Source organism: Tupaia chinensis, unplaced genomic scaffold, assembly GCF_000334495.1.
Source record: "Tupaia chinensis unplaced genomic scaffold, TupChi_1.0 Scaffold000207_1, whole genome shotgun sequence".
Taxonomy (NCBI): Eukaryota; Metazoa; Chordata; class Mammalia; order Scandentia; family Tupaiidae; genus Tupaia; species Tupaia belangeri.
In genome coordinates this window covers 681,104-693,869 of record NW_006159682.1, presented here as the reverse complement: position 1 = coordinate 693,869, position 12,766 = coordinate 681,104, and the positions used below count along the sequence as shown (strand labels likewise).

At 39.1% G+C, this 12,766-nt stretch overlaps 1 protein-coding gene and 1 non-coding gene across 2 annotated transcripts in view; one reads left to right on the top strand and one right to left on the bottom strand.

Moving 5' to 3' along the window:
- The window catches only part of LOC102479681 (oxysterol-binding protein-related protein 9), an 85,546-nt gene that overhangs the window by 14,378 nt on the left and 58,402 nt on the right, over nt 1-12,766 (top strand). Inside the window, exon 2 of the mRNA XM_014587359.2 lies at nt 8,393-8,443. Within this exon, the coding sequence (XP_014442845.1) occupies nt 8,393-8,443 (51 nt within the window). The remainder of the gene's footprint in view (nt 1-8,392; nt 8,444-12,766) is intronic.
- On the bottom strand, nt 9,181-9,290 carry LOC114007606 (U6 spliceosomal RNA). The gene has a single exon (XR_003549203.1). It is a non-coding gene; the product is annotated as a U6 spliceosomal RNA (small nuclear RNA).

Sequence of the window (12,766 nt, the reverse complement as noted above, 5' to 3'; positions counted from 1 at the left end):
CCCCAAAAAAAAAAGAAAGAAAGAAAATACAGGTCTACATCCTTTTACCTGTAATTGTGAAGTCTCCAAAGCTCTGAATTCCAAAAGAGTTTTCCTATATTTATGATTTACTGCTTTCATTTGGAGCAAAGTCTGTGTTGAGCTGATGTGTGGCTATTTATAATTTTTATTTTACTTAGTATAAATATTTGTATGCTGTATTGCATAAGTATTGGTATGCTTCATTGTGAAATTAATATGCTTGGTGACCCCAGACCTCAATATAGGTATGATATGACACAGTTTATATATGTGTATTATCTTTCTAAAATTGTGTACTTAGAACATATCTGGTTCAAAAGTCTTGGGAGAAAGGGAAGTGGATCTCTATGATCTGGTGGCCTGGAGGTTTACATGCCAGAGATAATTTAGAAGGCAGGGGGGAGAAGGCAGAGGGGACTACCCTCTGAGGCATTGCTGAGAGGCCGAGAGACTTTACAGAATGGGTTTATTTGTAAAGAATTATCTTATTTAACTTCAATTTATTTATTTTAATTTGACTAGAGAAGGACACATACACACACACACACACACACAGAGAGAGAGAGAGAGAGAGAGAGAGAGAAAGAGAAAGAAAAAGTAAGCTGCCAGCTGCCAGGTCAGGGACTCAAACCGTACCATGGTCAGCCATGTGGGAATCCAGCACCCTTAACCACCACGCCACCTACCGGCCCTGACAGGGTGATTTATACTCTGCTGAATTCAGAAAGATCACTAGTTGTATAGTCAGCTATTGTGGCTCAGAAAAATGTTTAGGACTGCTTAAATTAACCAATTTTGTAGTAACTGGTATGAATGGGCCTTAGGAGTCATACCTAGGTATGAAATCCTGATTTTTCCCCTTGCCATCTGTGAGCCCATGGGCAAGTTACCTAAATCTTCTGAGTCTGATTCTTTATGAAATGGGTATAATAAAAGAACCCCTAAGGCCAGCAGGTAAATTCACTAAATATATCTTTTGGTCACTATTATATAAAGCAGTATGTCAGTTTATTAAATATAGCTGTTAAGATAGTACATTTAGGGTATCTGACCAGTGCGTTAGTATATTTATTCTCTGAAAGCAGCTATGTGGGATGCCAAATTTATAAGCAGGAATAGACCAAAGGAGTTATATGGTATAGACCCTGGATTTAAGGGCATCAGACATTGATAGCGCAAGAAGCAGTCTCTCCATTTTAGAGACTACCAATTACTAGAACTGAGCAGGACTAATCTTTGGATCAATAGGAGTTCTTTCCTGGCCTTCTGGTTCTAGTTCAAGCCTTCTTTCTCTAATCTGTTAATATTTTATGACCCTTAGTATAATGGCCCCAGGCTGTTGAATTGCTTAAAGATGATCTTGTATATATCTCAGTTTTCAATGTATGTTTTCTTTAAGGGAAGGTAGCCCAGGATTCTGGAGAGACTCCCAATATCACTGTCACCTTGCTTACGGATTCAGTATACTTTCCTAAGGCTCCATCTGTAGTGTAAATAAATACTAAATCTGCTCAAAATAAGGCCATTTATGGCTGGACTGGAGGGAACAGGGATGAGAGAGTTAGCCATGATAACGTGAGGGGTGAGTGATGGGGAAATCTCTGTTATTGTGGCTCTCTGACTTCTCAAGGTTTTTGTTGGTATACCTTTCCAGTGGTATGATATTTTGAACTGGTGAGTGTCCACAAGGCAGTAACTAGTGGAAGCTCTCTAGTGTATTAAATGCTATAAGGATGGTGTACGGAGACTGTCCCTTCTTGAGGAGAAGACTATAGCAGTGGGTGTTGTTGCTGTCACTTCCAATTTTGTGATTGTTGTAAGTAATATATCTGTGTGGCATTTTGACAAGTACTCTTGAGTCATCGGAAAAGTTATAACGTATTTTTCTGTTTTTCCTATGCAAAAATGCATCATGACTTTTCTAATGACTCAGTATTTATTATTTATTTATTTATTTCAATTGAGGTGTACTTACATCTAGTAAAAGACACAAATTTTAAATTGTTAGATGCATCTTGACACTTGTTTTCAGCCTTGCTACCAAAATCCCAGCCAAAATACAGAGCATTGCACTCATCTTACAAAGTTCCCTACCGTCCCTTTCCTGTCTGTCCTATACCTTGGAGCCAGCATCTTGTGACTTCTATATTTATAAGTCGGTTTGCCTGGCAGGTTGTCCTCCTGTATAGCAGCAGATGGTCCAAGGAGCAACTCCGGTTAAGAGTGCAACATCTTAATACTCTTAGGAATGAACTAGCATGGGTCTCATGCTGAAGCAGTGTTTGTAATGATATGAAAAGAAGGAAGACCATTCTGACATTTGTCTCCATGCCTTTTATCATCAACTTATTAAATGTTAATTCTTTGCAAAGGTGTAGCAGCAGTGACAATTGGAAGGGGGTGGGGCATAAGGATGAATCAGAGATCTGGCTTCAAGGAGAAATGATGAGGCATGCACATACATTATTCTCATGCAAGGTAGAAGTGATAGGTGCCTTAAGAAAGGTAAGAGGAAGTGCTACATATTAATACATTAAGAAAGCTCACTCTCAGGGGGCCAGCAAGTGGCGTTGTGCTTAAGGCGCTGGACTCCCACATGGCCAACTGCAGCTTGAGTCTCAGACCCAACAGCTTGAAAATCATGCTGTTTGTGCATGCTGAGAAGAAGGGATTGTGGGAGCCCCCTCCCCTCCCAGGGTGATTTTTCAGTTTCCCTCTGTCTCCAGAGAGCATATGTGTCCTATGGCAAACATCTGAAGAAAAAAAAATAAAAACAAACAACTTCACTTTCAGCTGTGAGAGATTTGGAGCAAGTCAGTTAAGACTCTTGCTTGATCTTGGGGCTGGCAGGTGGCGTGGTGGTTAAAGGCTCTGGACTCTCACATGGCCGACCGTGGTTTGAGTCCTGGACCAAGTCCAGTGGCTTGCTTCCTCACTTTCCTTCTTTCTCTCTCATTGAACTGAAAAATAATAATAATAATAATAAATAAAGTTAAATAATTCTTTAAAAATGACTCTTGCTTGATCTTAAATACTAATTTATTTTAAGCAAAGAAAAATTCACATTTAAATAAAAATATAAATATCTTTATGTAACAGGTTTGGGGATGCATTTTTTAATTTATTAAGGGATTGCAAAATTTAGTTTAAATGGTGAACTAATCCTTCCTAATGAGTTTTAAATATGTTTGCACAGAAGTTTTCCAGACACGTTTGCATTGTGACGCAGAGTAAATTTACGTTTATGTTTCCAAATAACTAGGTTTTCATTAATGGCACTATGTACTGGTTCCAAGCTATTGAATAGATTTTATGAATTAATTCAGTAATTTAATAATGATATTTTTGCATACTTAGTATATGTTAGGAACATATTGAATTGATCTTTTAAAAGTTCGTGGTCCTGTTGAGGTAGACTTAAGTAGTTGTAATTGAGATACAATTAAATAGTTACTTTGGTGCTAAATTTTATTTGATTTACTGCTCAGAAACCATTATTAGGGATTATTATTAATTTCTAATTGTTTTATGGTAGCATTTTAAAGTGCAATTGTAAAAATTTGATTAAAGAAGACCGAAAGTTTTAGAAAGGTGAAAAGAATTTTTTCTGTTTTATTTTGGAGTGTTGAATAGCCTGAATTGAGGCTGCATGGGCATATTTTGAATGAAATATGTTGTGAAATGGTAAGGTATATGTGGGAGAACAGGAACCATTTATTCAGTAAACATTTATCATATTAATATCTTCCAGGTCTCCCAGAGTTAATTAGGTTTGTCAATGCCAAGGGAAGTATCTATCAGTATTTAGAACTACACAATGAGTGGATTTTCACATTGGCATTATACTGAGAATCCAGTTATCCTAAGGTGTTTGCTGCCTAAAGATCCGCATGTAGTATTGGTTAGACTGGAATTGGCATGCCTTAAAGATTTCTGGGGGAAAATTACTGACTTTTTCAAAAGATAAATGTCAAGCAGGTATGACGATAGCATAAAGGACAGAGGTTTTTTTTTTTTCTTTGAAACAAAAGACTCACTAATAGTGTAAAATATATTTTTTAAAGAATTATTTATTTAACTTTATTCATTTATTTTAATTTGATCCAGAGAGAGACAGAAAGAAAGCCATCAGGTCCAGGACTCAAACCGTGGTCAGCCATGTGGGAGTGTCCAGCACCTTAACCACCATGCCACCTGCTCGTCCCAATATTATAAAATCTTTGAAATTTAATTTGCCCCTGGTAGCTAATTTAGTTGCTCTATTTTAGTTTTCTGAGTAATGTAATCAAAATAATAATAAAGCTTTAGATTACTGACTGTTAAGGCATAGTATATAAGATTATAGGCTATGTATTTTTTTTTTTCTTAAATTTGCTAGAGAATGTGTGCTGGGGTGGCTGGAGGGTGGAGAAGGAAGGAAATTGAGGAAGCACCCTCTATGGGAGATGGTCCCACACTGCAATCCCTCCTCCAATTCTCCTTTTGGGATTTTGGTCATGCAAGTACACATACCTGGCATGTTTTTCAAGCTGTAGGGTCTGGCCTATAGTCAGCCATGCAGGATCCAGCCACCTTAACCACTAAGCCACTGGCTGACCTGATTAAAGACTATATTTATTGAAAATTTAAATGGTTATCTTACATGTATCTTTCCCATTCATTTATTCATTCAACTAATATATTTTGAGTCTCTACTGTCATTATTCTCCTAGAATTTATAGGCTAGCAGGGATGAAATATTAAATAAGCAATTTTAGAATCGTTAATTATTTATAAGTACTTGATTTTTAATGTTTATCTTTAACAATTGTATCATTAATACACACACAAGGTATTCTGGATCAGAGGAGAGTTCTTGATAATGTGTGTTGGCCTGCCTTTGCCCTAGTCCTTACTCATAGGACTATACCCTTCAGATTCAAGTCAGTTTTCCTCCATGTGTGGCCAGACAGTGTCAGTGAGGGATGAAGAAAAATGATTTTTCTCTGTTTATTAATGGGAAAGAGGCAACAGTTCTCGTCCCCTCCTGAAAGAATCATTTAGGTAATAATGATGATAAGCCTAACTCTTGCTTCCAACCCATTGGTATTGATGTGAGATGTTGGGGTGGTCAGGTGTGGAGGGCAGCCAGTCTGAAAACGTGTGATTAAAACATGTGGCCTGTATATGTTTATGCTGAGCTAGTCCCGCCAGTCAGGCCAAACACCAGTACCTGATACAGGACTGTGAGATGCCCAGGTTCTTGTCTCATGCTGAAAGAATTACAGACGAAGACACACAGACAAGCAGAAAGCAAAGCTTATTAAGGGAGAGGAAAGCTCCCAAAGCAAAGAGGAGTCTGGAAAAAGGGATGCCTGTGACTGGCTTCAGGTGAGTTTATATCTTGCAGTCTGCATAGAGGGCTGACTCTTTGATAAAGGAGGTGGCCTTCCAAAGATAGTTACATGGTAGTCTAGGTGATTTATTACTCCGCTCTTTGGGGTCAGCAGACCATACGGACCTGCGCTTTTTATTAGAATGTAGTTAGTAAATTGAAACTGTTCCTCTTAGCTATAACTGTTGGCTCTTTGTTAAAACTTAGCCACTGTGACTGCATCTTGGGTAAAGCTTACTGTGTCTCCATCTTGGCACTTATACTCTAACTATTGTATGTCCCAAACCTGTCTCCCTCCTCCATATAAAATCTTTCCAGGAGCCAGGTATCCTTATCGGTCTCTGCTTTTCTAAACTAGAGACCAAATCTGGAATCTCACCTCTTTTGACATGCAGTTAAGTCGGGAGACAGCTGATTCCCTCCTGACATCTTGGAGGCTTAGCCTGGGAGCCTACTCCAGGCTGTAACATTTTGGACTTTTCTGGGAAATAACAGCTTTTATTATCCTTTCAGATCAGAAGAAAAAAGATCTAATCCTTTTGGTATGTGGAAATGTTGCTAGGACTCTAGGGGTTTTTTGCAGGAACAATGGTAAATCCAGGAAAGTTCATTTTTCCCACAGCATTATGAAGAAAAGGATTTTATAACAGTATTATGCATGTGGTAGGAGTGGTGAGTAATCTAGTCTAAGGGTTCATGTAAAACTTAATTCTTAGGAAATAGGGTGAGTAGGATTTAACCAGTTAAAAGAGTGAGAACAGATGAGTAAAGGCATGTCAGGCAGTGGAGACAGACCATGAAAAACTGCTTAGGCAAGAAGCTGGTTAGCTGGTTCAGGGAACTGAAAGATCAGTGTGACTCGGGCCCTGGAATGATAGGGACTTTTGACATAGGCTGGAGCCACACCAAGTGTGGTCTCTGTAGAGAGCAAATTAAGAAATTTGGATATTTGGGCTGGCAGGTGGTGCAGTGGTTGGGGTGCTGGACTCCCATGTAGCCAACCACAGTTCGAGTCCTGGACCTAGCGGCTTGCTTTCTCACTTAATCTTTCTCTCTTTCTCTGTCACTTTGGTTAAATTAAAAATAATAATAATAACAAATAAATGATTCTTTAAAAAATTGGATATTATCATCTTGTAAGCTATGTAGATTAATTGAAGTATTTTTTAAAAAATACCTGTATCTTGGGCCGACCCATGGCCTGGTGGTTAAGGGAATTGGATTCCAAATGGTCTGCTGCCTGGATCCAGCAGTTTGAATCCCGTTCTCAGCTGCTTGAAAAACACACCAAACCTGTGTACATGTGTGCTCTAATTCCCAACAGGATGAAGAAATGGAGAAGGAATTGTGGCATGACCAATCCCTATTGGGGGGGAGGGAATTCTCTTTCTGTCTCTGCCTCTCTGGTGAGCACACATGGTCTGTGGAAAAAATTTTTAAAAATACATTTACCTGGGAACCAACAGTTAACGTAATGGCTATGTCGCTGGACTCCCACGTAGTCGACCGTGGTTCACGTCCTGGACCTAGTGGCTTAAAACTCACGCGGAGTGCGTGTGTGTGTGTGCCCAAGATCCCGAGAGGAGAATGGAGGAGAAGGGATTGCAGTGTGACCACCCGCCCTTGGGGGTGATTTCTCGCTTTCTGTCTCTACGTCTCTCTCTGTCTGGCTGGCGAGCGCTTGCACCGTATAGCAAAAATATCTCAAAAAAAAATAATAATAAAGAAAAAAATACATTTACCTGGGGCCAGCAGGTGGTATGTTGGTTGGGGCGCTGGACTCCCACATGGCCAACCACGGTTTGAATCCCAGACCTGCCAGCTTGATTTCTCACTCTCTTTGTCTCTCTGTCTCTCCCTGGTCAAATTAAAAAAAAAATGATGATGACTAAAATAAAATAAAATAAGCTTTTTAAAAACACATTTATTGGGGCCAGCAGGTGGCATGGTGGTTAAGAGCACTAGACTTCTACATGGCTGGCCATGGTTCGAGTCCCAGACCTGGTGGCTTGCTTTCACACTCCACCTCCTATCCTCGCTCTGTCTCTCTCTGGTCAAATTAAAATAATAAATAAAGTTAAATAAAATAATTCTTTAAAAAATACATTTATCTTTTTTTGGTTTTGTTTTTGCCATCGGGCACATGCTTTCACCAGAAGAGGCAGAAGGAGGAAAAGTGAGAAATCATTGCCCAGTGGGGGTGGCTATGCTGCAGTACCTTCTCCTGTCAGGACTTTAGGCATGCATGCACATGTGCCTGGCATGATTTTCAAACCCTCAGGTCTAGGACTCGAGTGATGTGTGGCCATGTGGCAGTCTAGCACCTTAACCACCATGCTACCTGCTGCCCCCCTAAGTACATTTATATTTTATAGCATAATTGTAATATTTAAAAAAAAATGGAGACTGGCAGGTGGCGAGGTGAGTAAGGACACTGGACTCCCATATGACCAACTGCGGTTCGAGTCTCAGACCTGGTGGGTTACTTTCTCACTACCCCCCCTCTTTCTCTGTCCCTCTCTGGTCAAATTAAAATTAAATAAATGAATAAATAAAGTTAAGTTAAAAAAAATTGTAGAAATATCGGATGAGAAATCACAGAGAAAAAATGTGACCCATTTGGGGAGCTGCAAAGAGGTAAAGCTAGAGCAGTGTTCCTTAAGGCGCGGTCCTCTGTCGGGCTCTTGTCAGGATGACACAGAGTGATTCTTAACCTTCCAAGTGATTCTATTCAGGAAAAGAAATGGAAATGCTAGTAGAATGTAGGCTTCATTAGAAGTATGTCTAAAGTTTATGATTAGGTTAATTTGTATGGACTATAAGCCATTTTCATTGAAAGCTGGTTAATTCCCCTATCGAGAGTGATTTCTTTGGGAGGGGAGGGCAGAAGGGATAGATATTACTATAAATCTTGTCTTTTTATCCCCAGATAATTCTAAAAATTGTTTATCAGTCTGGTCATCTTTTATTCACTGGATGTTTTGTTTTTCTTTTTAGTCCAAGGACAAAATGATGAGAGGCTCTCGCAGAGGCTGCGTTAGACTCAGAGTGAGTATTTATTGTTTTCATGGAGACCAATTTTGAAAGGAAGAACTAAGATGCTGAGAGGAAAAATTATTTCTCCCAGTAACTGCTAGTCAGTGTCAGGAGCTAAACTAGAACTCTGTCATTTTGACCCGTGATTTAATGTTATATTCATGACTTAATGCATCTACTGATTTTTTAAAAACCTCTCTTTTACAGGAAAGGAACAAGGGCTGGAAATTAAATGAGTTGTAATGTGTGGTACAGCAACTGTAGAAAAACCTCTGAAAAATCTCTGCTATTAGCTGAGATTAGCTATTTTGTGTTTCCTATTTAACACTAATTAATCATAGCATGTAGAAGTACTGTCCACTAGAAATATAATTTGAGCCACATATGTAATTAAAGTTTTTCTTGTACTCACATTTAAAAAGTAAAAAGAGGGGTGGACTTCCACATATTATGGTTTGAGTCCTGGACCCAGCAGCTTGAAACTCAGGCCAGACACATGTACGTGTATGTCCAAAATCCCAAGAAGAGAATGAAGAAGGGCTGTGGTGTGGCCATCCTCCTTGGGGAATGATTTCTCCCTTCCTTTCTCGCTGTCTCTGTATCTCCAGTGAGCACACATACCCTATGGCAAAAATGTCTCTTGAAAAAAAGGTAAAAAGAAACAGGTGAAATTAATATTTGTCTAGGCCAATATATCTAAAATATTATTATTTTAACACAATTGATAGCAAATTATCAGTGGTGTATATTTTAATATGGAACTCTTCACAGATTTGCATGTCATGCTGGTGGCACAAGGACCATGCTAATTTTCTCTGTATCATTGCAGTTTTAGTAAATGCGCTGCAGAAGTGAGCACAAAAGATATTTTACATTATTTTTTTATATACCAAGTCTTTGAAATTCAGGTTTTTTTTTTTTTTTTAAATTTACAAAAGGGTGTGTGAGGTTGGTAGAGGCAGAGAGAGAGGTAGGTCCCCCTCCCCACCCCCACGGGATATGGTCATGCTGCAATTCTTTCTCTATTTCTCCCTCTTGGGATTTTGAGCCCACATACGTACCTGGCATACTTTTCTTTTTCTTTTTAATAAATCAACTAACTGAGTTTTATTTGTTGTATAGTAAGCCACCTAACATCTTTCAGCTAGAAAGATACTAAATTTGAATAAAGATACTACAAAATGAATGAGAGCCCAATTAAAATTTTGTTTTTTTGGGGGGAATACCACAATTCTACTCAATTATGATAAACATATTTTTAGACCAGAATTTGCTTTATTTTTAACACCCATCATGCCATGAATTCATACGGAATAGGTTCCAGAAGCTCAGGCTCCTTTCCACTGGTTCTCACAAAGTGTTCTTCTCTGGGTGGAGCAGGCTGGTGCTTCAGTTGAACCCAGGTATCTTTCTCTTTGGCTTACTTCTTTTGCTGGTCATTTTCCTTTCACGTTTTAGGATGTTATCTCTGTTCTTTGAATGTTTAATATGCTCAATACGCACATTAATTCTGTCGGCTGGAATCTTACCCTTAACTTATTTCTTTAAAACAATGCCAACAGCATGCTGGGTAACATGGTAGACTCCAGTTTTGCCATGGTAACATTTGTGGGGCATTCCTTTTTGAACAAGACCCATTCCCTTAATGCCTACAATATCACTTTTCTTATAGATTCTTATGTATGTTGCCAAAGGGATCACTGCATGTTTTCTAATGCCTAAAGAACATATATTGGGTACCTCTCCTCTTTACCTTTGTGTTCATTATTTTGGTGAATTAGTGAAAGATGGTGATTCCAGTCATGTTTTTCAAACTACCATGTCTGGGACTTGAACTGCATGGTTAGTCATGTGGGTTCTAGCCCCTTTAACCACCAGGCCAAGGACTGGCCCCTAATGTGTCTATCTTTTATATTTATACTAAGGGCACGTCTTAATTCATACTGGCTGCATTTCAGGGAAGGGTCTCAATAGCTACCTTAGTAGACACTGCAGTCCCTATGACTTCATGCTGCTTTTAGTTGCTCATTCAGCTTTAAAGAAGTAAAGGCAAGAAAGAATGCAAGGCTGGGGGTACAGTTTCTACTACCCCATTGTTTGTAAAGAATGATAGGGCAGCAGGTGGCGGTGGTGGCTAAGGTGTAGGATCCCACATAACCAACTCTGCTGATTTGAGTCCTAGACCTGGCTGCCTAAAAAACAACTGGGCACGTGTGCCTGTTTTCTCAGATCCTGAGAGGAGAATGGAGAAGGGATTGTAGAGTTCCCATTCCTCCTAGGAGGTGATTTCTCTTTCTCTCTGGTGGGTACATGCACCCTATGGGGGCACATGTACTCACTAGAGATAGAAATAGATAGAGGAAGCAAGCTGTCAGGTCTGGGTCTCGAATTGTGTTCAGCCATGTAAGAGTTCAGAGCCTTAACCATCATGCCACCTGCTGGCCCTGCAGCCTTTTCTTTTTCAGGACCCTATTGCTTTTTGCCATCTTTTTTTTTTTTTTTTTTGTAAGCTTACTTTTGAAGATATGAATATATTTTGTAAGCATACTGTTGCCTTTTTTAGCTTAAGTTCATGGTAGAATTGGGATTGAGAAAGTGATCACATGGAAAATGTCTAGTGCTGAGATAGGATTAAATATGGCAGATTTGCCAGATGGAAATGAGATAGGGTTGCTTTGAGCAGATGGTGTATATGTGATAGCATAAACATTTTTTAAAATTTCACCTTACTGTGTGTGTGCGTTTTAATTTTTTAAAAACTTCCTTGAGTTTCTCTTTTGTCTGCTTGGTCTAATTGCTTTCCTAAGCACTTGCTATTGCTCTCAGTCACCACTCAGTCTGGTATTAACTGCCTTTTTGGCTTGAGCTAGGCTCAATAGTGAGACTTTGGCAGAGCTGTGTGGAGACAGCACTTCAGTTGAATTCAGTCTGGAATTCACCTGAATTCACTCTCTCATTGTTACATTAATGCACTGGCTTTGTCTGTTTGTTTTTATGTTTTGTTTTTGCTTTTAAATGTATTTTGATCAATTATTAACCCTTGTAACTACCACTCACGTTAAGAAATAGAATTTTGCCAGCTGCCTCCTGGTCCTCTCCATTTACCACAATCAAGTTACAACCCTGGGGACCAGCAGATGACATAATGGTTATGTCTTTGGACTCCCATGTAGTTGACTGTGGTTCAAGTCCTGTACCCGGCGGATTAAAACTCACTCTGGGTGCATGTGTGTGTGTGTGTGTGTGCCCAGGATACCAAGAGAAGAATGGAGGAGAAGGTGTTGTGGCATGGCCATCCCCCCGGGAGATGATTTCCCACTTTCTGTCTCTTTGTCCCTCTCTGTCTTTCTGGCCAGTGCACATGCCCTATAGCAAAAACCTCTCTTTAAAAAAAAAAAGAAATAAAAACTTATAATCTTGTTTCCTAAAGTAACCACTTCTGTTATAATCATTTTATGCATATCTTTGTCACCCAAGTGTGCTTTTCTAAATTCTACAGTCTTATCTTGCCTCTCTTTAAAAGCTAGATGTCTTTTGTTTACAGTTTATCTTTAGAAGTATCGAGACCCTTGAACCTGTAAGAGTTTGTCATAGTATAGATTTTGGTGATTGTGTAGTGGTGCAGTTGAACATGTTCCTCTGTTGTCTCTTTCTGCTGCAGATTGGCAGCTGCATGCAGAGACTGGATTAAATTCAGGTTCTATCCTTTGGCAAGACTGGAAAGTGGTATCTTTTAGAGAAGGACATAGTGTCTTGTTTGTGCTATTGATGCTAGTAGCCATTGATGCTCAGTATTCATACCCATTAACTTACTGGAAGTTGCAAAATGATGATAACCTATCATTCTGTTTTAATTTTTATCAGAAATAATTTTATAAGATGTGCTTCTCATGTAATATTTGGTTACCCAGTGTTCAAACAGACAGTCTAACTCTTGACTATATCCTTTATTTACCCAGTTTTCAAGGTAACAAGTTGGCTTCAAAGAGCACCCAATAAATAGTCAAAAGAATTGGAAACCAGGGACTCAAACAGGTATTTGTATACCCATGTTCATAGCAGCATTATTCACGATAGCCAAGAGGTAGAAGCAATCCATTTGTTCATCCATAAATGAACAGAGAAACAAAATGAGGTTTTGGAATGGAATGGAATATTACTCTGCATTAAAAAAGAAGGAAATTCCGACACATGCTCTAACATTGAATGAACCTTGGGGACTTTATACTAAGTAAGTTAAGCCAGTCACACAGAGCCAAGTACTGTATGATTTCACTTTTATGAGATACCTAGAGTAGTTAACTCATAGAGACACGAAGTAGGATGGTGGTTTTC